We start from the raw sequence: 21,197 nt of genomic DNA on the forward strand, positions 1-21,197 counted from the left end.
TATGCTGTAACATTTAATTAAGGATAGTTTAGTCACACTAACTATTTTTGTCTCGAATTTAGTATTTACTTGGGCAGAGGCGGAGTCAAGATTTGAAGTTTATGGGTTCGGGAATTATAATTCTTTTAAGTTACTGGGTTCTAAATGAATAATTTGTACATATTCAATGAATTTTAAAAGATAATTATAGGGTTCTAACCAAAGCTACTGGGTTCGGTCGACATTGCAAAAAATATTGTAATAATGGCGGTTATTTTAGTGGGTTACGACGGTTTTTAAGCGCCACTATAAGTATCAATGGCGGTTTCACGAAACGCGGAAATTACGTCCGCCAAAACTTTATGACGGTGGTTTCCTGCTAAACGCCATTAGTCGAACCCTGCATAAATGGCGTTTTACAACCGCCACAATTGTCCTTTAAAAGGCAATTTGAATTGCCATAATTGTTTTCTATTTCGTAATTAATTTCTACAATTTTTGTTCATTACATATATTTACCCTGTCCATTGCATGAAAGCTTGTCTATTACTTGTAACAGTCACAAATATAAGAGAACGATTACTTAAATAAATCATTTGTTGTACATAAAAAACATAACCACTTCAGAATTACACCATCAAATGTATTAAAATTCATGGAGTAATATTTTACATCAATTCAACATAAGGGAAAAAACAGTAATAAATCCTAGAGATACATTCAATGGACACTCATGATCCGCAAAGTTACTTCCATAGAGTGATCTTGGGCTGCTACATGACGTGACACGACCTCCTATATCCTGTGCCAACAAAATAAATAAAAGCAACAATTGATAAGTAACCAAAACTCAATCATAATTGATACAAAAGGATAAGTATACAATTGATATGTAACTGAATTTTCACACAGTGTTTTGGATAGCGTGCGGCGACAAATAGCGACGAGGGCCCGTTTCACTGAGGCGAGAGGCGCGCAGCAAAGCGCTCGCCTTTTTTATGTGAAGCGATAATTTATATATATATATGGCACTTGGCAGAAACTTGAAGCTTTCAGATGAAGAAGACGATGACATAGTAATCGCGAGCCCTAATCGCGAACCTTTTTTAAGAAACTTTGCCTAATCTCGCCTCTGTTGTTCGAAGTTGAAAAAAGAAACTTCTAAGAGTCAAGCCCTAATCGCGACCCTTTTTCTTAAGTCTTTGCCCTTTTTTTTTTTTTGGTTAAAAAGCGACGCTACAGTCGCTTCACGCTACATTGTCGCCTCTCGCTACACAAGCAGAGGCGAGCGCTTTATGCAAATCGCAACGCAACAGATGAAAGAAGTGACACAGTCTCGCCTCGCCTCGCCTCACGCTATTAGCGCTGGGGCGAGCGCTATTTATAACACTGTTTTCACAAAAGCTGGAATTTCCTCAATACAGCTAAAAACTCTCATAATTGCATACATAACACATGCAAATCACAGCTTTCAATAAACAAACCAAACCGAAATAGGAGAAAGGCGACGTAATTACACTTGGAGTGAAACACAATGAGACTCGAGAAACCTATGCACATTCTGCAGCCTTGCTCCATTCGCAATGCCTGAGCTGCATACGCATCATTATCTGTAGATTTGACCAAGCATCAGTTAACACTCAATTTCCATTCGTACAAAATGTTCTCATCCACGCAAAGTTTATGGCGTCCCTAGTTTACATCTAAGAAACTAATAATAGAGAGAATAATCACTCAAGCACACCCCAAATCAATTAAAAGAGAGAGCCATTATAATCCTCTTCGCAATCAATCCCCAAACTGATATCACTTAACAATTAATCAATATTGGGACTAATGATTAACATGTAACACCATTTTCAAATATTATATAACACCATTTTCAATAATTGAGTTTTTCTAGTGACGCACATTATCGAACAGTCCCTAAGCATCAAGTCCTCCGATTCTGTTTGAGAGCTTGGGGGGTTAGACTACTCCCCTAATTAATGCAAGAAGAGAGTTAGTCATGACTTGAGCTAGTTGAGAGAGAAGTAATTACCTAAGGAAAATTGTTACCATCGATAGTTTGGAGGCATTCAATGAATTTTCTTGTTGATTTGTTGAAGTTCTTCATTCCTGCACCATGATTCATATAGTTTTAAGTTATTGATGAATATAAACTCACAATAGGACTACCTTTTACAGTTTCTCCAAAGTCACCATCAATGAAAATAACAATTGGACCAGTCACACTCTAAGGACACATATATCTCACTTAATTTAATAGTTAGACAACATATCATACTCCTTGCACATCCAGAATAGTTGTGCTTGTATCCATGTACTTTTTGGCTGCTATGGAATAAAGCTTTTCTTTTACATGGACTTTCAGCATCAACATTAGAAGACTGATTACATAAGATAACCATTTTCTAAGTTTTTCCTTTCTTTCTTTTCATATCAAATAAGATACTCATTTTTAAAATTGCAGTAACATTGACTATTTGTATGCGATCAATTTACTAAAGACCTACTTGTACCGCTATCTAACTAAACTTGGCTTGCTTGTACTTCTATCAACTAAACATTATCCTTCTTCTCTAAGAGAACGAGGAGAGTAAGGTGGTAGATCAAACAAACAAAAGATTACCTTCTATTAGAATGTTGTATGCCCCTGCATAACCTGATCCGTTAAGGTAAAAAAATTTCCATGTTATTTTGATCTCACATAAGACAAACTGCAAAAGCAACAAAATGAAAGATGACAGACTAACATAATGTATTCTAAGGAAGCAGTTACCTAAAATGAATGATTTCTACTTACCTTTTAACCCCAGGCAGTAACAAAATCATATCTACAACTTCCAATTTGTTGTGCTTCCTCAATGGAACTCGAGAGAGAGAATCGGAATTAACTTTGCTATACCAAAACTCTTACACTTATTTTTTCTTTTTCTGGAATAGTTGACTTGCTATACCAAAACTCTTACACTTAGTACCATCTAAAGATGATGAGCCAGTTTTATTCTATTAATTCCACCTACTATATCAAAGTTTTTAAAGAATGATTTATGTATTTAATGATATCTTCATTTCTTTCTCTATTATTTTTTTTATTTTTTATAATGGTGGTGTCCGAACCAAATAATATTTTTGTGAGATGAGATTAAATGGAGCGACATTAAGGATTCATATAGCCAATTCCAATTTGTTTGAAACTGAGCCGTTTATGCTAGTGTATTAGTGACCGAATCAACTTGTGTACATCTTAATACATTTATCTACCACCAACACAATTACTGTGTAACTCTACTCACCAAAACTTATGCATATCAAAAGAGATAACCTAATTTTTGTATAATTATGATCTTGTATAATTTTCACCCACGTCATTAACCATTAAACTACACCTTGGATGCATAAGATATCTTCATTTCCAACTAATGTCTATCCAACTGTTTTTGTTCTTTAATACTTGTAAAACTTGACTTCCCCTACCAAATACCCCATAGTCTATCGCAACGCGTTTATAGGTTGCATCATCGAAGGATAAATCAATCTCCTTTTTATCATTTAAAACATGGCTTTAAATTATATATGTACTGACCACCGTTTAAATAATTTTATATACTATTGGCGTATTTTGACTTTTTATATAAGATCTGTACTATGCATGTAATTAGTTTTAGGAGCAATTTAGGTAAAATACCTATTGAGCTTAAACTAATTATTCTTTCCTACCCATTTAAAAATTATTTACAATATATACCTTATCCTATTAAAACTAATTACCCCCACCCATCTCAACTTTTTTTTATCCATTTGGCTTGGCTTTATTTGGCTTCGCTTGAATTGGCTTGTCTTAACTTGACTTGGTTTGGTTTGAATTAGCTTAGCTTATAGTAACTTAAATTTGCTTCATTTGGCTGGGTATTAAAAAGAATGGGTAGGGGTAGTTATTTTCTGCCCCATGGATATTTGCTAAACAGTTATGGCATAAGAAGACGGAGAAATCATACCCAAGGTTCAAGTCAGCCTATATAATAGTAATAAAAAAGTTCTCTTCAAAATGCAACTATTCCTCCCGTCCAAGTTTTCTAGTTCACTATTATACTAAAAATAAATGTCTACTTTTACTTGTCCAATTTAGAAAGTCGTTGATCAATCACTATTTTATACATATTTTACCCTTGCTTATTTCCAATTCATTTTCCTACATATAATAAATAGGGGTGATATACTAAAGCCCTTAAAAAAATACTCCCTCCGATCCACAATAAGTGGTCAATTTGCTTTTTTATTTTAATTCAAAATAAGTGTTCATTTATATAATAAAGAAAGAATTCAACTTGTTTTTACAAAATTATCCTTATGTACATATCCCTAAAAAGTTTTCTTACTCCTCACATTAAATATTTAACTAAGGGTAGTTTAGTCATACCAGGTATTTTTATATAGAATTTAATATTTTCTTAATGGGCGTGCCAAAATCAAATTGGTCACTTATTATGGACCGGAGGAAGTATTTTTTAAGAGGTTTGTCAAGTCAACAGTGGACAAGTAAACTTGGTTGAGGGAGTAATTTGTTAATTTTCAAATTTAATGTCAAGAAATCCTTTCAGATAATCAATTAATTTGATGCCAAAATAGCTAAATACTCACTTTTTCTACAACTATTAGGTACTTTTGCATTTATTGGTGAAACAAGTTTGTTATATAGGTTTATCTTCACTTCAAAATTTTCAAATTGAGGGGAAAAAAAAATTCAATATGCATGTGAATAACAGAGTAGTTTAGGAAGTTTCTTAACGCTTAACACCTAAGTTTTGTTTCTTTAATAATATCATCAATGAACCAAATTAAACATTGTCAAGGCATGGGACCCAAGAACACAAGGTGGAATTCTTCTTCTTCTGACTATTTCATTCTTCCTCTATAACTTCCACTTTGATATCTCCTGCAATCAACAAAACATAGTATTTGTCACCCTAATCAAATATTCATAATCCTATATTTATGTTGTCTTAAATATTTGAGTTGCAGGAGTTTTAAAAACAACAAATAAAAGATGGCAGGAGGTGGAGGAGACCAAGAAACAAATTTGGAATTTACACCAACATGGATTGTTGCCTTGGTCTGCACTTTCATAGTTGCTATCTCTCTTGTTGTTGAAAGAATCATTCATTATGCTGGCAAGGTGATGGTTAATCCAACTTCTTTAAATTGACTAGTTTTACGCTGATTGTCAAGTTGAAGGGGAGCTTTGGAGCAATGATAAAAGTTGTCTCCGCCTACTTATATCACACCCCCTTAGGATGCGTCCCTTTTCCGAACCCTACGTGAATACAGGATGCTTTATGCACCTAACTGCCCTTTTGCGCCTACTGTCAACTCGTTTCCAGTAGTAGTTTGCAGCACAAAGTTTTCTTGATTTTACCCTTAGTACTTCTAATATGTATCATGTCTCTTTAATAATATGAGTTTCAATTGTGATTTGTCTAACAGTATTTGCTTAAGAAGAACCAGAAGCCTCTTTATGAAGCCTTACAAAAGATCAAAGAAGGTACAATTTACTTCAATTTCTCTTTGTTACATCTCTTTTACTTCTTTAAGCTGAGGGTCTATCGAAAATAGTTTTTCTACCCTTACAAGGTAGGGGTAAGGCTGTGTATATCATATCCTCTCCAGACCCCACTTGTGAGAATCCATTGGGTGGTTGTCGTTACCACTCTTTTACTTCTTTAGCTGAGGGTCTATCGGAAACGGTCTTTGCCCTCCCAGTGCAGGGGTAAGGCTGCCGACCCCACTTGCGTAAATCCACTTGTTGTTACCTCTCTCTCTTACTTTGTCAAAGTTAAGATATCTGATTAGTTCCTATTCTAAAAACATGATGAAATGATGCAGAGTTGATGCTGTTGGGATTCATATCTCTGCTTTTGACTGTTTTCCAAGAGAGAATGCTTAAAATATGTATTCCTAAGCACTTGAGCAACACTTGGCTGCCTTGTAAAAAGGATGAAGATGCCAATGAAACTGTTCATTTTCAGACATCCTCCAGCAATTTCTTCTCTTTAATTCCAGGAGGAAGGCGCCTTCTCGCTGAATCTGCTAACTCTGGTTATTGTAAGGCTAAGGTATGCATAACTAGTTTTCTTGATTTGACCTTTGGAAGTAATCACTTACTTAGAGGTCGTTTGGTACAAGGTATAAGTAAATATAGTGGCAGAATAAAGATTTAATATCACCTTAATACTTTATTTGGTTAGCAAACTTGTTATAAGTTATTCCGGAATTACAATTAGTACCAAGATAACTTATACCTTATAGGGGTAGAGTAATTAGTATCGGGATAACTTATACCCTCTTCTTAGAAATTATGCAAATAGTCATTTTTAATACAATATACCAAACAGTGAATAGAAAACAATACCAGGATAACTAATCCCAGTATAACTAATTCCAGCATAACTTATCCCGGCATAACCCGTAATCAAATCAAATGACCCCTTAGCTGGTCGTAGGATAAGTTATTCATGTATTAGGAGTAACATAACTAATACCAAGTTTGGTAGCTTTTAGTTACATTTTACAAAAGTCATCATAACTAATGTTATGTTTTGTTGCTTTTTCCACCGGGAGTATAAGTAAATATGGATAAGTTATAGAATAAATCTATGTATTATTTAGAAGAATTAACTCAAATATTCGCTCACCCAACCGCTTAAACTAAAAATAGTCGGTTAAGGTATAATATATGCATAATTTATGTATTATATGTATATAATTGTGTATAATGAATGTATATTCTATCTATATGGTTAGAAAAAATAAACAAAGAACATAGTCGGATATTTGTGTAAAGATCCCTATTATCTATGCCAGGTAGAATGTGGAATAACTAACACATGTATTAGTAATACATGGATTAAACAATCAAATGAACCAAAAAACTCTCATATTTATTTTAAATTACACATTATATAATTAAAATAAAGTAAATATTTAACACAAAATAATCTCTATATTACAATCCATAAAATTACTAATCCTGATATAACTAATCCCTTCACAATTAAATCCTGCATAACAAAATCCTGCATAACTAATCCCTACATAATTAAATATTCCATAACTAATCCCTACTTTACTAATACCTACATAACTCTATCAACCAAACGACCCCTTAGGACATTACAGAACACGTCCTAGAGAGAGTAGAACCGGACCATGTTAATATAGGGCAGCATGGTGGACAAAGTCCCGTTATGTGGGAACTCAAGGAAGAGCCAGACCACATTGGATCTATTGTATGTAGTCTTATGATTCCTACTAGAGATTATTTCAACAATTTGAACGTGTGAGCTGGAGGTCACATGGTGGCAACTCTTAGGGATTGTTTGGTAGGATGTATTAAGGAAAATAATACATGTATTAGCTTTAGTATTATTAATCTCTTCTTTAATAGTATTTTTCAACCTACATATAACTATCCAATATTATTCTTATACATAGAAAATCATGGCATTAACAATACCATAGTTTTTAATACATGGACATGTATGAAAACAGAATTTCCCTTTAAAAACTTTTTCCAAATGCAAAGCTAAAGAATGTGGAGGGTATTTCGTAAACAAATAATTTTCTTAAAAAAATTATGCGATGCATGTTATTTTTAATACATCAAACCAAACAATAAAGAATAATCTCACAATAACTAATCTTTGTATCACTAATACATCTTGTTCAGTACTATTCTTATACACCCTACCAAACGACCCCTTAGTGTTGTACCAAGACTTTGTTAGTAAACTATATTTGTAAAATAATTCTGGAAAATATAAATGAACATAAACAGAAACAGAATTTTAGTCCGAGCCCACTGAATTCACAGTGTTTCCTTAAGGAATTTAATCCCCTCCTAGTACCCAAGGTTGTGGATTATTTCCTCCCAGGATAGAACGAATTACACACTGGTGTAGTGGTACTTCAAACCCTAGTGTTTAAGCGTACACAAAGTTCGGTAGCAAATCACATTTACTGTTGTTTTGTTTGATGTTAAAAGTAGGCAGAAGAAGGAGGAGAAACTCAGAAAATCGTATAGAAATTCTGAGCAGAATAGTCTTGTATTTATAGCCAAAGTTGGACTGAAATCTGAAGAGGTGCAACTCTTCAGAATGGTTATTTATGCAAAACGGCCACAACATAAATGACTATTTACTCAACAATAGAGAGGGAAAATAAAGAAGGAATATTTATTTTAATATTAATATTCTATTTTCTATTATTATTTTACTATTAACAAATAAATTTGATCCAAAAAATTAATCAATCAATCGACCGAATTTGAGCGACAACGACGACGCGAGGCTTGCCTTCTTCTCAAACTCTTTAAGAGCTAGAAGAAGAGCAATTGCTTATATACCCATAAAAAAACTCTTCCTCTTCCAATATGGGACTATGTCCCTTTGACAATGGGACAAACTTAAAATTTCACTTAAAAAATTTATTTCCCTCCATTTCTCATTCACCCTATTTTAAGCATATCATATGCTTAAAATCCCAACACACTTCCCTTCAACTAAAATACTAACTTGAACCTTGTATTCGTTTCCAAACGCCCGAATTGTGAAAAAAGAAAAAAGCAAACAAAAAGAGAAACTAATTTGCCAATCAAGATTGGTAAAAATTTCTTGCAATTGGATACTTTCAAGACACAATACTGATGTTTCTGATCATATGCCTTTGATGTGTCATTTTTCTGGTTGATATTTCAGATTTTAGAATGGCAACTCTGAATTTCTAACTCTTTCTTTTTTGGATCTTAACAGGACAAGGCACCTTTGCTATCTCTCACAGCATTGCATCATCTCCATACATTTATCTTTGTGCTGGCTGTTTCACATGTTACTTTTTCAGCTCTTACAATTTTATTTGGAGGTATAAAGGTAAGTTCTTAATCATCTTGATTTAGTTTTCTGAATTCATTATGCAGCTTAGTTACATCCTCTCCATTTGTTTTTTACTTGTACAAATGACCTTTGCTCTATTTACACAGATACGTCAGTGGAAATCTTGGGAGGATTCTATCCAGAAAGAGGAATATGATCCAGAAGAAGGTAATGCCTATTGCCTGCTGATGTTTGCATGTCTCCTTCCTATTGTTGAAATGTTTCTTGCAAGTATAGTTCCCTTTGAGGAACTTTCGCATAACCGGTAAAGTTGTTGCCATGTGACCAGGAGGTTACGTGTTCGAGCCGTGGAAACAGTCTCTTGCAGAAATGCAGGATAAGGTAGTGTACAATAGACCCTTGTGGTCCGGCCCTTCCCCGAGCCCTGCGTATAACGGGAGCTTAGTGGACCGGGCTGCCCTTTGTAGTATAGTTCCCTTTGAACTAAACTGGATACAAAGTTTGCATGAGTACTCACAACTCACGAGTTTAAGTTCTATGCATTGATAGTATATTGATTTTTAACACCATCACGTTAAGTCGACCTACAACAACAGTTGACTATTCGGAGCAAGCCCAGGAAAATATAGTAACAACCTGTTACGACCAGTTAAATTGCGCTAATAGTGTATTCATCACAATGAAACAATATCAGCCTAGAGTAACTTCTCTTTCCATCATTCTAATGAGGATATATTGTGACTGCAGTAATTCGCTCTAAAGTTACACATGTCCAAGATCATGATTTTGTCAAGGGACGGTTTCTAGGTTTTGGTAAAAGATCAACTTTATTAAGTTGGCTGGTAAGTGGAGAAGTCTTCTTTCTTTTATGCTTATTTTCAATTCTATATATATATATGTGGTGATGATGTGTATGTGTCTGTGTGTATATTCAATGTCTTATTACTCAAGTATGGTAATTAAACTACTTGTGGACAGAAACATTCTTATTTTTGGAGGTAACCAAGACCTTGAATTACTAGTTGGTATGAAGCAAAAGCAAATTCTTACTTTTCTACAGCAGGTTAAATTATGGTGATCGTCTAAAAATATTTTACACTGTTAGTGTATATAAGTTAAATCTTTAGTATATCACCAGCTCAGGAACATGACCAGTTGTGTATTTCAGCAAGCTGCACATTTCAGATTCTGCTTCTGTACATTGTCAATATTTTAGGTCTGTTTTAATAAATTTCTATTTTGGTTCTTGATTCTCAGCATTCGTTCGTCAAGCAATTTTTTGGATCTGTCACAAAATCAGATTATACAACTTTGAGGCTCGGCTTCATTATGGTACGTTTACATTAACCACACATTATACTGGTTTTAGTATGTTTGCTTATTTCGTGACGCTCAACTTTTGCTGAATTACTACCTCAGACTCATTGCAAGGGGAGTCCGAAGTTCAATTTTCACAAGTATATGATACGTGTTCTTGAAGCTGATTTCAAGAAAGTTGTTGGGATTAGGTGAGTTACACCAGTGAACAAAATAGAAAGAAAACAAGTACGCATGTATTAGTCAAGCTGATGCTATTGATCACAGATTTTGAAATATATATGAGCATAACATAATTTCCATAATCAAGTAAAAATTTCCCATCTTTTGTATTGGCGACTTGAAAGCTCCTCTTCGAGGTTACCCGTGTGTTTCCTCAGTGACCAACATTTCATTTACTTAACTTATTGTCGGGTTCTGTACTTCTATCCAAACACGTAACCGCTTTTTTATATATAGCATCAACACTTGAAATTGTTTTTCAGTACTTCAGCTTATTAGCTACTTTTAATCAGCTACGTCAAACAAGCTCTTAGTTCCTTTTAATTTACAACTGAAAATTTGCATTTGCTTGTGCAGCTGGTATCTTTGGGTATTTGTGGTCTTGTTCCTATTGCTAAATGTTCATGGTGAGCTATGTCATTCACTGTTTCATCCCTTTTTCTTGATTATCATAAGTGCATATAATTTTTAGCCAAGAACAACAGCTTATGTTTGAATCATCACTCCTTTTCTCCCATCTATCTGTTTCTTATTCTCTCTCACTTTCTATTTTCAGGCTGGCATGCATACTTTTGGATAGCATTTGTTCCCTTTGGCGTAAGTAATTTCTAGTATTATTAAAAACTACTAATCTCTTTGAACTACTGGATTCATTTGTTTAATCTCTTTCTCACTTTACAATCTGTCCAATGTTCAAGAGTTAATAGAAGGACAAGAAATTTGTGAAATAAACTCTTAGTATTAACCATATAGTAGGACTCCTGGTCACATGACAGCAACTTTACCAGTTACGCCTAGGCTCCCCTTTAGAATATGAATAGTCCTTCAGATTCAATTGTTCAAAAGATGCTGTTTTCTACATCCTTAGCTTCCCTCTGAAAATTCTAAAAGAAAGATTGTGTATTATATATGCAGCTTTTGCTAGCTGTGGGAACTAAACTAGAGCATGTGATAACTCAACTTGCTGGAGAGGTTGCAGCAAAGCATGTAGCAGTTGAAGGAGATTTGGTTGTGAAGCCATCAGATGACCACTTCTGGTTTCATAGGCCGCGACTCGTCTTACTCCTCATTCATATCATCCTTTTCCAGAACTCCTTTGAGATTGCATTTTTCTTCTGGATTTGGGTAATCTTAAGACCAAAACATTAAACTCTTAATGTAACTATTGCTTTAGGTGTTTTCTATTCCTTTTTTTATTTTATAGTTGAGAATATCGCGTTCTTTTCATTGACAGGCTCAATATCATTTTAACTCCTGCATTATGGGACAAGTTGGTTATATCATCCCAAGACTTGTCATAGGGTAAGTTCACTACTCCACACCTAGTGGACATGAAGAAAAATGCTTACTCGCATCCGGTGTTTAAACCAGACGAAGCAATTTAGCCACGAGAGTCATAAATTAAAGAGAGAATACATATCATCTAACCGGTCAAGTGAAAAAAAGCGTATACGCAGGACACATGTCATGTATTCATTTATTTGGTACAAATATTGTAAAGTTTTAAGTAGCTTACGATTCACATCTATCTGACTATCTGAGTCCAACTTGTCTTACCATTAAAGCATCCACACCACTGTATGCTATAATTATTGATTAAGCATAGCCCCTCTTGCCATCCCTATATGCAGCATTTGGAAGTAAAGGTTGAATTGTGTCCTATTGCAGGGTGTTTGTTCAATTCCTTTGCAGTTATAGTACTCTGCCGCTGTATGCAATTGTCACACAGGTGATCGATCCTCGACCATATATTTACTATTTGGTTTGTCTGATTGTTTTACTTATAACTTCTCCTAATGTACTATTGATGCAGATGGGAAGTTCCTTCAAGAAAGAAATATTCGACGAACATATACAAGACGGGCTTGTTTTCTGGGCTAAGAAGGCTAAAAGAAGAGCTGCCAATGGCTCCAGCCAAGTTGGACATAAAGAATCATCCCCTTCTCCTATGGCTGTGCAATTATCACAAGTAGAAATACAAGAATCTGCAATGGAAGAAGGCAATGCCCGGCCCGCGACCAACCAACTCAACTCAAAACTAAATTAAGCTAACATTTCTCCCATCTTTCAAAGCTGTTAAAATTGTAAAGAATGATCAGAGACGTTTTGAATAACTTTCCTAATCAATTCAATTATTTCATGCATGTTTCAATGCCTTTTAATTTCTAGATTTTTTTTTCCCCTCAAGATATGGATTATTATTCCATGCCTTCCTATGTTCTGCACCACAAACAAGCAGACGCATTGCCGCTGAATTATAGGAAAATAAAGACCTTCAAACTCCACGTCCCGATTGCCATAGGCAAAAGCCTGCACTACTTCTGCAAACCAGTATTAACGTTTAACGATTTACCACTAAACATTTTTGTTCCCAGGCTAATGTGTATTTCCTGCTCCGAATATCCATTTAGACCAAAAAAGGAACTAATACACGTCTAGAGCTCTAGATACTAAACATTGAGCCTCTAATTAGTTTATTGTATAAACTAATATCGCTATATCAATCACAAGAAAGCGACTGACATTTTTGGGCATTAACAATGGAAAAAGGTCAATTCACTCTCGTTTACATTTTTGGGTTTATAACTATTAGTACAATCTGTCGTGGGCAACACGAAAAGTATATAATGAGTTACCGCAACATTAAAACCCATAAGAAACAAAAAGGTGCACTTGAATCAGAAAACTATAGCAACTCAGAGAAATTCCATAACTTCAAGGAGCCAGAAGTCAAAAACAACTTTAAGCACCTGAACTCTACGTGCACCCCCAAGTTGAAGAACCGTGATTAATTTCAACATTACATAAGTTTGTTCAATAGAAGAAAAGAACATTTTAACAACAGTTATAACAGAGAACCCATTATAAATTAATCCACTTCTACAGCAAAAGCATGAGAATCTCGTTGACACATAAAGGATTCAGCATCACATAGTGTGCAAGTACAGCAGTAAGGAATTTCTCATTCTTCGGCAGCACTAGCAGCACTTAGATCCACATTGAGGTCGAGAACCTGAAAAGGATATGCAATTGAGTCAACTAAGTTATGTCCTTTAAAATTCGATGCAGTTATTGCAAATTATACCACCTTCCAAATGATATCTAGTGATTAGAAATATGCTGCGAGTCCTTTTTTCTTTCTGGCCCCATTACCCTCCCAGCAACCCCCCCCCCCCCACTTTTTTTTTTTACTCCTGGTGGCAGGAAGAGAGTAGCTACTGCCTAGGAAAATCACCATTTGATAAAATAATGGTACATCTAGAATTTGACCGGGATAGTTTCAGTACAAAAGCTCTGTGGGAACCGGTACAGCAACCCATACCTACACTCCCGTGCCCCCCTCTCCCACACAAAAACTGGAGGACAAAAGAAGACTCTTGCAACAAAAATGTAGATACTACGACAAATTAGTAGAGCATCAAATGTACTTATGTGAACTAAAGTGATTATCATACACCAACAACAATGGAAGTATGTTGCTCATATTGATAAAGAAAAAGAAAGAAGACGACATTTTGATGTGATTTAAATAGTTAAGCTATGTCCTTATGAGGCACTTCGCTTATCAGCTGTTTGTGGAATATACCCCTCTATCACCAAGAAGAGGGATTTAATGTCAATGTTCATCCAGAACTTTTTTTAATTTCCAACATACAGAATGAACAACAGATATTCTACAAAACTTGCCCAACTCAACTGATTCAACTTGGTCTCTTTCCTTGATTAAACAAGTGCCAAACAATACACTAAACTGTAGCCGCCATCCCTTCCCTCTGTCTCAAAGGCACAAGGGTTTTTGGGACAGAGCAACTTGTTCCTTGTCTGGATGTGCAAAATGAGTGTCTACTTTATGAAAATAGTATTCTTTTCTTCTTTCCATTTACTCCTTCCTTCTAAAGGTATTCTTTTCAACAGTAAAAGGACTTACTCAGAGGTACTTCAAGGCTCTTAGAGAGAACAGCAAAACTCAGAAAAAACTAAAATGTAATATCACAAAAAAATGGTTTAAGGAAGTAAAAGTTCGCAATGTAACATCTAATAATAGCAAAACATACTTCTCAGACAGTGCGTGTTCAGACAGTAAAATGGTAAAATGTTTTAGCCACGTTTCACAAGTATAAACTAATATTTTGGAAATTCAAAGTTTCAAGGGTTTGTAGGCAAAACAGAAGCTATTGGCAATGACAATAAGATCTGTCCTAGTAATCTCCAGAGTATGTAGTGGAAAGACCAAACTGAGGTAAATACTAACTCATACCTTTCCAGTTATTTTGGTGTACAAATTGAGCACATCATCTACAGTCGACTCAAAGTGAGTTGTGGCATCATAGCTCTGTCAAAATAGAGAATAAAGTAAATTGATGATAGATTATCTTTCTGAATAAGTATGATTTTCAAAGTAAAATTTAAGACTCACAGTTGAAATAAAACAATTGTCCAAGGAGGGCTCATTGACAGGTTCAGATCTGTCATAAGTTTCATAGAAGATCTCATCCACTGGCCCTAGAAGATTGACGCCCTGCTTCAGTTCACTCTCTGGGTTATCAGTTTCTGCCTCTGTTGAGACAAATGCGATGAATTTCCCCTTTGGAGCAACATTATGAGTGTAAGAACAGCAGAACAGGTACCTGAAGAACCAAATGTTCAAGCATAAGTAAGACAACTTTAGTTCTAAATTCTAAGAGTTTTCGGCAAAACAAGCCTGAATCGAGCGACAGCGTTGGACCAAGCCTTTCAAGGAAAGCATCCAGCCCTCAAAACCCAGTAAAATATTAATTAACTAGGTCAACATCTTCAAATAACAGTCCGGTTGGCATACTCCATACAAAAAGTTTACCAATTCTGAAACCAACCCATCTAAAGACTGAGACACAGCTTGAACTTATTTAAAAACACATGTCAAGTGCCACAACAACACCCCACCGCCTCCACCAACAGAATCAGAGGTAGTGCAGAGAACTAAAAGTGCCACATATGGAATTTTTGCTGCCTCCAAGTGAATCTTGAACGAGGGAGGGGCATTTTTGAAAACGTAAGATTGCGCAAAATAAGGAAAAATAATTAAATGAAATATAAAAAGATAGTTCTATTTGTGCAAATTGTGAAACAAACAATCTTTTATTAAATGAACGTAACGCCATTGAATAGGCTTTCACGAAAAAATGGTTTTCACTACTCAAGTAAGAATCAAGTTGTCACATATGCATGTTTAATTGAACAAATGAGCAGGCTTTCAAAGGCCAACACAAACTCTATTTGCAATTGATTCGGAATTTCCAGCTCAACCCTGAGAATATAAGTAAAATTTTAATATCTAACATACTAGGATACTTACATGTCTGATTTGCGACCCAACTGCTTCTGAGGTAGGATAATCTGCACAGAGTGAGAGTCGTTGGTATTTGGAATTGGGTGGCTCATAATCGCGATAGCTCTTGCAACTTTGCCAACCTTCCTCACCTGCAAATAGCAGCATGCCTTGGAGTTAGTAACTCATCCGACCACTTAAATAAACAGGTCACTTATCCTCACAACAAAAAGTTTTCTACTTTCACTTATAACCAAGTAAAATCTAGTTCTAGGAAACATTGTATATCATGTATCAATGATCTATCCTTATTTACACTCAAAGAAAGATCATGCTGGCTATTACAGATCCAGAAACCTATTCAAATTATCGGCAACGGAGCAGTTAAGCGCACAGGTAGTAAAACACTTACCTTGTTGGGCAAGTAGGAAGGATCGCATACAACTTTCTTGCATTTTGCAGTTTCCCCTTCTGAAGTAACACCACAGACCTTTCCTTCTTCATCAAACTCTACCTGACATTTTAAGATAGCATCTTCAGAGGACTTTTTTTTTTTATTTGCACCGGGTGTCCGAGTCTTTTCGAGCCCCGACTATTCCCGGGGGTGCACAGGCCCTCGGAAAGGAGTTTCCCGCAAGTGCACCACGGTTAATTCAGGTTTTACCCAGTCCGATGGCCCTCAGAAATTGTTTGCACCCAGTGGGTTTCGAACTTGAGACCTTGAAAGGGAGCAAACCCCAAGGCTCAAGTCAATTGCCACCAGGCCAACCCCTGAGGGTTATCTTCAGAGGACTCATAATCACACAGATATATATATATAAGATACAGAGCGGAGATACTACCTTGCATTCAGGTTTATTCAACATGTAGGTCCCACCATACACAGCACTCAGTCGAGCAAATGCCTATGTTAGCAGAACAAATATTAACAACAGTAATATTAAAGAACAAGAAGTTGGAAAGTACAAAATATTAACACGAGGGAAACTAAAAAATCACTAAAAGAAGACAAGAAATCTAATGATGAACTCAAAGTAGTACCTGGGGGAGCTCTCCTAATCCATACAAAGGATAAATATATGGTGATCCTCCTTGGAAACGAGCAAGAGACTCAGCATATAGCTGTCATATTATAGAGAACAAAAACTTCACATATCCACACAGAAACCTTGAACAACATTAGCAGGAGAATTCAAAAGCAAAAGAATGTGTTTCACCTTCATTCTTTTCACAGTATCCTGTGCTGGTTCATCTAAGTAGCGGTCATCTCTATGCAGTGCCAATGCATGACCAATGAAGTCCACAGTGTTGTCATCAAGACCGTATTTTCTGTAAAATTATCACATAACTATAAGCAAGACTAATTCTTTTGCAGATGCCCCTCAATCGAACATGTTAATAAGTATGATAATAGGCACACGAGGAAATCAGACCAGGAATTTATATTATATGAAAATGCATCTAAATTAACCTATGGAAACTGAACACCAAATAGAAAGCTAAAAATTAAGAGCATACGCAATAAGCTCTCTGGTGGTAACTCTAGTTAGATCCATCCCTTCATGTGTTTTAGGATCGCTTTCATTATAATCTTGAACATAAATAAAGAATTTCCGAGCACGCCGCTTCTCAAAAATGCCCATCAGAGGAGATTTAAGTGCCTCCATATCAGTAGCTGGCACCTTGTGGACCTATTTCATAAGGTGTAACAATATTCTAAGTTAGAACAAAGTTATCCAAACAATTTCTAAAATTCAACATGTCGCAATTGCACCAATCAGGTGAAAGACTATATCCATGAAAAACAACTATACCTTTCCTTTGTTATACACAAAGCTGCCATCAACTGCTTTAAAGTATAAATATTTGGTAACATCGGTATGAATTAGCACCCGCACAAGAGCACCATTTGCCATAATAAACTGCTCCAAAGAACGATTTAGAACATCACAAATAATGGAAGGTTTTGTTTCCATGAAGTAGATGGGCAAAAGAAAAAGGGGAAAACCTTAGGGATCATGTCAACATTAAAATCCCTGCTAGAACCCAATTCAGCTGGAGGTTTGTCGCTTCCTCTAAACCTCTTCCAAAGCTGAAACATAATAACTCTTTATCAGACAAATAGGAGAAACATATAGAACAAATAAATCAAGCTCGATTTGCAGAAAACTACCTGGACAAGATTGAGGGAAGTTGATTCTCCTCCATAATAGTCATTTCTGTCCATGTGCAGAACCTATTAACATGAAATAAGCCTTACTCAATCATTAGACAACTGAAGTAAATCAAAAAAGAATGTTAAGCATGTTTAAGTTGAAATCCATATTCCATGGCCCTTGTACCAAGAACATATTCTTTCCTTTTTTCTTTTCTTTCAACCAAATATTGACTCGATCAAAATTCTACCACCCAATCCACAGGTAAAGTTGATTACTCTCTTTTCTTGATAAGAGAGAAATCTCGCAGACCATTGGCACACGGTTTGAAACTCGAAATGTAATGGGTCTGCCCCTCTACCTTCTCCGCTTAAATACTAGGCTTTTGTCCCCAACAGGATTCCTACCCATGACGAGCGCCTAACCCACACATCACGTGTTGGCCTCTTACCATTAAACCAAAGCCCCAGGGCTAAAGTTGATTACTCTCTTGCATTTGTAGGTACATAAACTCAAAATATTAAACCTGTAACATATGTGCACAGGTTCTAGGACAGGAAGCTTGTCCGCATAATCGCGTCCAATTAATTGTATCTCCAATTTATACTCGCATAGCTCAAATTAACTGGGAAAATTTCACATAAAAACAACTAGGCTCCCTACTTTTCAACTTTATAGCTCATATTTCAATTTACAACCAACTAGCCAAAAATAATAGGCTAATACCCAACATTCAACTCCAACGGATTCTCGAAATTACTATTTAATTTTTAAAAAAGATTGCTCAAGCTTTTAAGTTAATTTTTGAATCAGTAACTGTGACTCAAATATTAGTTCAACAAACCAAATCTATTTGGGTGGTGAAAATTAGATTTTTAACAAGCTAAAATATGTGGGTTCAAATTTCGAATTTGATTTTGTAAGAAATTTAGAGTGGGTGTTATTTAGACTTGTTAGAAATAGTATAAGGAGGTTATATATAAAATTTGAAGTCATTTAATGGAGATTTGGACTGGTTTTGAACAAGAATTGTAACTGAAAATCGTGGAAGAAGTTCATCTACAGACGCTTGTATAAAGGTGTATAAAAGTGTATAAGATGTGTTTATACACTCATATACACTATTATACAAGATTATACAAAAAACTGACTTCGTCTTCTACCTTGCGTTTTCTCTGAAATTTAACTCAAATCTTGCTCAAATCTACTCCAAATCATTTCAAATTTAAAATTTGAACTCCTTTTGATATTTTCAATCAATTGGAACAACGTCCTATCCAAACAACTAATAAACTCAAAAAATCCTATTTTCGAAAGCAAAACTTTGAATGGCCTTCAATGGTGGACTTCTACTCTTCAATTTTCTGACATTGCAAACAGGGGGAGAAGCAGAAAATACACGGCCCCTTGAAGCATATGTAGAAGATGTAAGAAGAAGAAGAGAGAGTGAAAGCAATGGTTGTGAGATTTAACTCTATAGCTTTTAGAAGCAATGGTTATAAGAACACATATTTTGAATTTGCTAATGCTTTCATGTACAATATGGGCTAGGTAGGGTAAAACTTAAAAACATAGACCATTTTTTGTTATGGTGTGAAGTCATATGTATTTTCTTGTAATTCTTTCAATTTAATACTCATGACCTAGTAGGCCAAGGTAGCTTTTAGAATGATAGTGTTAGATAATAATACTCATATGGCATATTACCAAGTGAAATGATTGTCTTTAGTTTAAGAGTTTAAGTTCTATATGCAGTGCAAAAGATACTTATATAATCAGATCACTTATAACTCTTAACATAATTGCACCGAAATATTTATAATATACATTAACTGGTTAGCTAACCTACAATTACAGGTTAGCTTACACCGATAATGTAAAAATATTCCACTCTATCAGTGTATAAAACTTACAATTAAGTTATCTTGACAATGAAGATCATTGAGAAAAGGGTCAAATCAGATATAATACAAATCAATCTTTGCATCATAAAATGTCAGAGTTGTCAGATCCTTAACAAAAGTTACTAATTACATATTACGAACAAAAAAACAACAACTAAGGGATTAAAAATAAATTGGAAGATCTAATAAAAGGAATACCGATCTGGCAAAAATTCAATAATTAATATACCTTAAGACCATCAACGGATAGAAGACCGCTAAGGATGCATTCCTTAAGACCTGTGCCGAGCACAATCACATCATATTCTTCATCCATTTTTTGCTGCTGCTGCTGCTGCTACTATTGTATATTCGATCAAATCGGAGATGAATTTTGATTAAGCAAAGAAGAAAATGATAGAAGCGGATGATTAGGGTTCTGTATTGGTCAAGTTAAATACATCAGCACAAATAGAGAGAAGAAAGAGTGGGGGTAAGATTTATAGGCAGTAAAAGTTGAGAGAGTAATAAAGAAATTGGATGGATGATAGATAGATCAAGGAAAATGCTAGGAGCAGGAGGGATTCTCACGTTCTCTTTTTCTTTTTTCTTTTTTTGTGGCTTTTTGGAAAATTTTTATTAAAGAAATAGGTTAAAGTGCTAACACACACACACGCAAAAACATAATGCTAGGAGGGATTCTCAAGTTCTCTTTTCTCTTTTTCATTCCTATATAAAAAAAATTGTTTCTTTAAGAAAATGTAGGCATAAATTATGTGTATAAATTATTTACACATATCAGATTGCCTATAAGATAATGTCAAATTAATCTATATAATAACAATTAATTAGTAATTAATAAAAATTAAGCTCAAAATGTAATAATACAAAAAAAAGCAACAAATATAGAGAGACAATTGAGGAGAGTTTTCTTATTTCCTCCAAGCGTTCAAGTTGTACAACATAATTGTCAATACCTCTATTTATCGGCTTACATGAGTAACTCCAAAGAGTGTCATGAACATGATATTACCATTAAGATCATTGGGAAGTTATAAGGTGTGAAAGTTACAATCATAATTGTGAGAAGGTAGTGGGAGTTAACTATATCTTAGAGAAGAATAGTAGGTGTATGACAATATTTCATAACACTCCCTCCTAAATATGCATATATAATAGTAGGAGTAAACGGGCAAGTCGGGTCGGATAATTGGCGGGTTGAAAATGGGTAATACAAAATGGATATATTATCTGACCTGACCCATATTTAATACAGATAGAAAATGGATTAACCGATAGATAATACAGATATCCATATTATCCATGGCTTCTTGAATATGATCACTTTTTGGGGAATTTCTAGTCTCCTAAATTTGAGAAATTCCCAATTTGAGTCTTTATAAATGTAAAAGTTAAACCCATTAGTTATCTATTGGTTATT

The 21,197-nt window shown here is 35.0% G+C and overlaps 2 protein-coding genes and 1 long non-coding RNA gene across 3 annotated transcripts; 1 reads left to right on the forward strand and 2 right to left on the reverse strand.

Moving 5' to 3' along the window:
* Positions 1-560: 560 nt before the first annotated feature.
* LOC107774478 (uncharacterized) lies at positions 561-3,375 on the reverse strand. The gene is made up of 5 exons (XR_001645509.2): positions 2,786-3,375; positions 2,612-2,699; positions 2,021-2,097; positions 1,497-1,589; positions 561-781 (listed from the first exon to the last, which is right to left on the reverse strand). It is a non-coding gene; the product is annotated as an uncharacterized LOC107774478 (long non-coding RNA).
* A 1,535-nt stretch (positions 3,376-4,910) lies between these two features.
* LOC107774473 (MLO-like protein 1) lies at positions 4,911-12,553 on the forward strand. Its single transcript, XM_016594008.2, has 14 exons — positions 4,911-5,158; positions 5,467-5,524; positions 5,866-6,095; positions 8,790-8,906; positions 9,017-9,077; positions 9,618-9,712; positions 10,128-10,202; positions 10,290-10,378; positions 10,767-10,816; positions 10,966-11,006; positions 11,325-11,534; positions 11,644-11,711; positions 12,078-12,138; positions 12,223-12,553. Exons 1-14 carry the CDS (start codon positions 5,030-5,032, stop codon positions 12,454-12,456), a joined length of 1,518 nt encoding a protein of 505 aa, XP_016449494.1. The 5' UTR covers positions 4,911-5,029; the 3' UTR covers positions 12,457-12,553.
* A 543-nt stretch (positions 12,554-13,096) lies between these two features.
* LOC142181127 (guanosine nucleotide diphosphate dissociation inhibitor 2-like) lies at positions 13,097-20,455 on the reverse strand. Its single transcript, XM_075253450.1, has 13 exons — positions 20,007-20,455; positions 17,891-17,953; positions 17,726-17,809; positions 17,532-17,639; positions 17,236-17,408; positions 16,935-17,046; positions 16,759-16,839; positions 16,560-16,622; positions 16,130-16,231; positions 15,745-15,869; positions 14,827-15,037; positions 14,668-14,742; positions 13,097-13,422 (listed from the first exon to the last, which is right to left on the reverse strand). Exons 1-13 carry the CDS (start codon positions 20,091-20,093, stop codon positions 13,372-13,374), a joined length of 1,335 nt encoding a protein of 444 aa, XP_075109551.1. The 5' UTR covers positions 20,094-20,455; the 3' UTR covers positions 13,097-13,371.
* Positions 20,456-21,197: the final 742 nt, after the last annotated feature.

Source organism: Nicotiana tabacum, chromosome 5, assembly GCF_000715075.1.
Source record: "Nicotiana tabacum cultivar K326 chromosome 5, ASM71507v2, whole genome shotgun sequence".
In the NCBI taxonomy this organism is placed as follows: Eukaryota; Viridiplantae; Streptophyta; class Magnoliopsida; order Solanales; family Solanaceae; genus Nicotiana; species Nicotiana tabacum.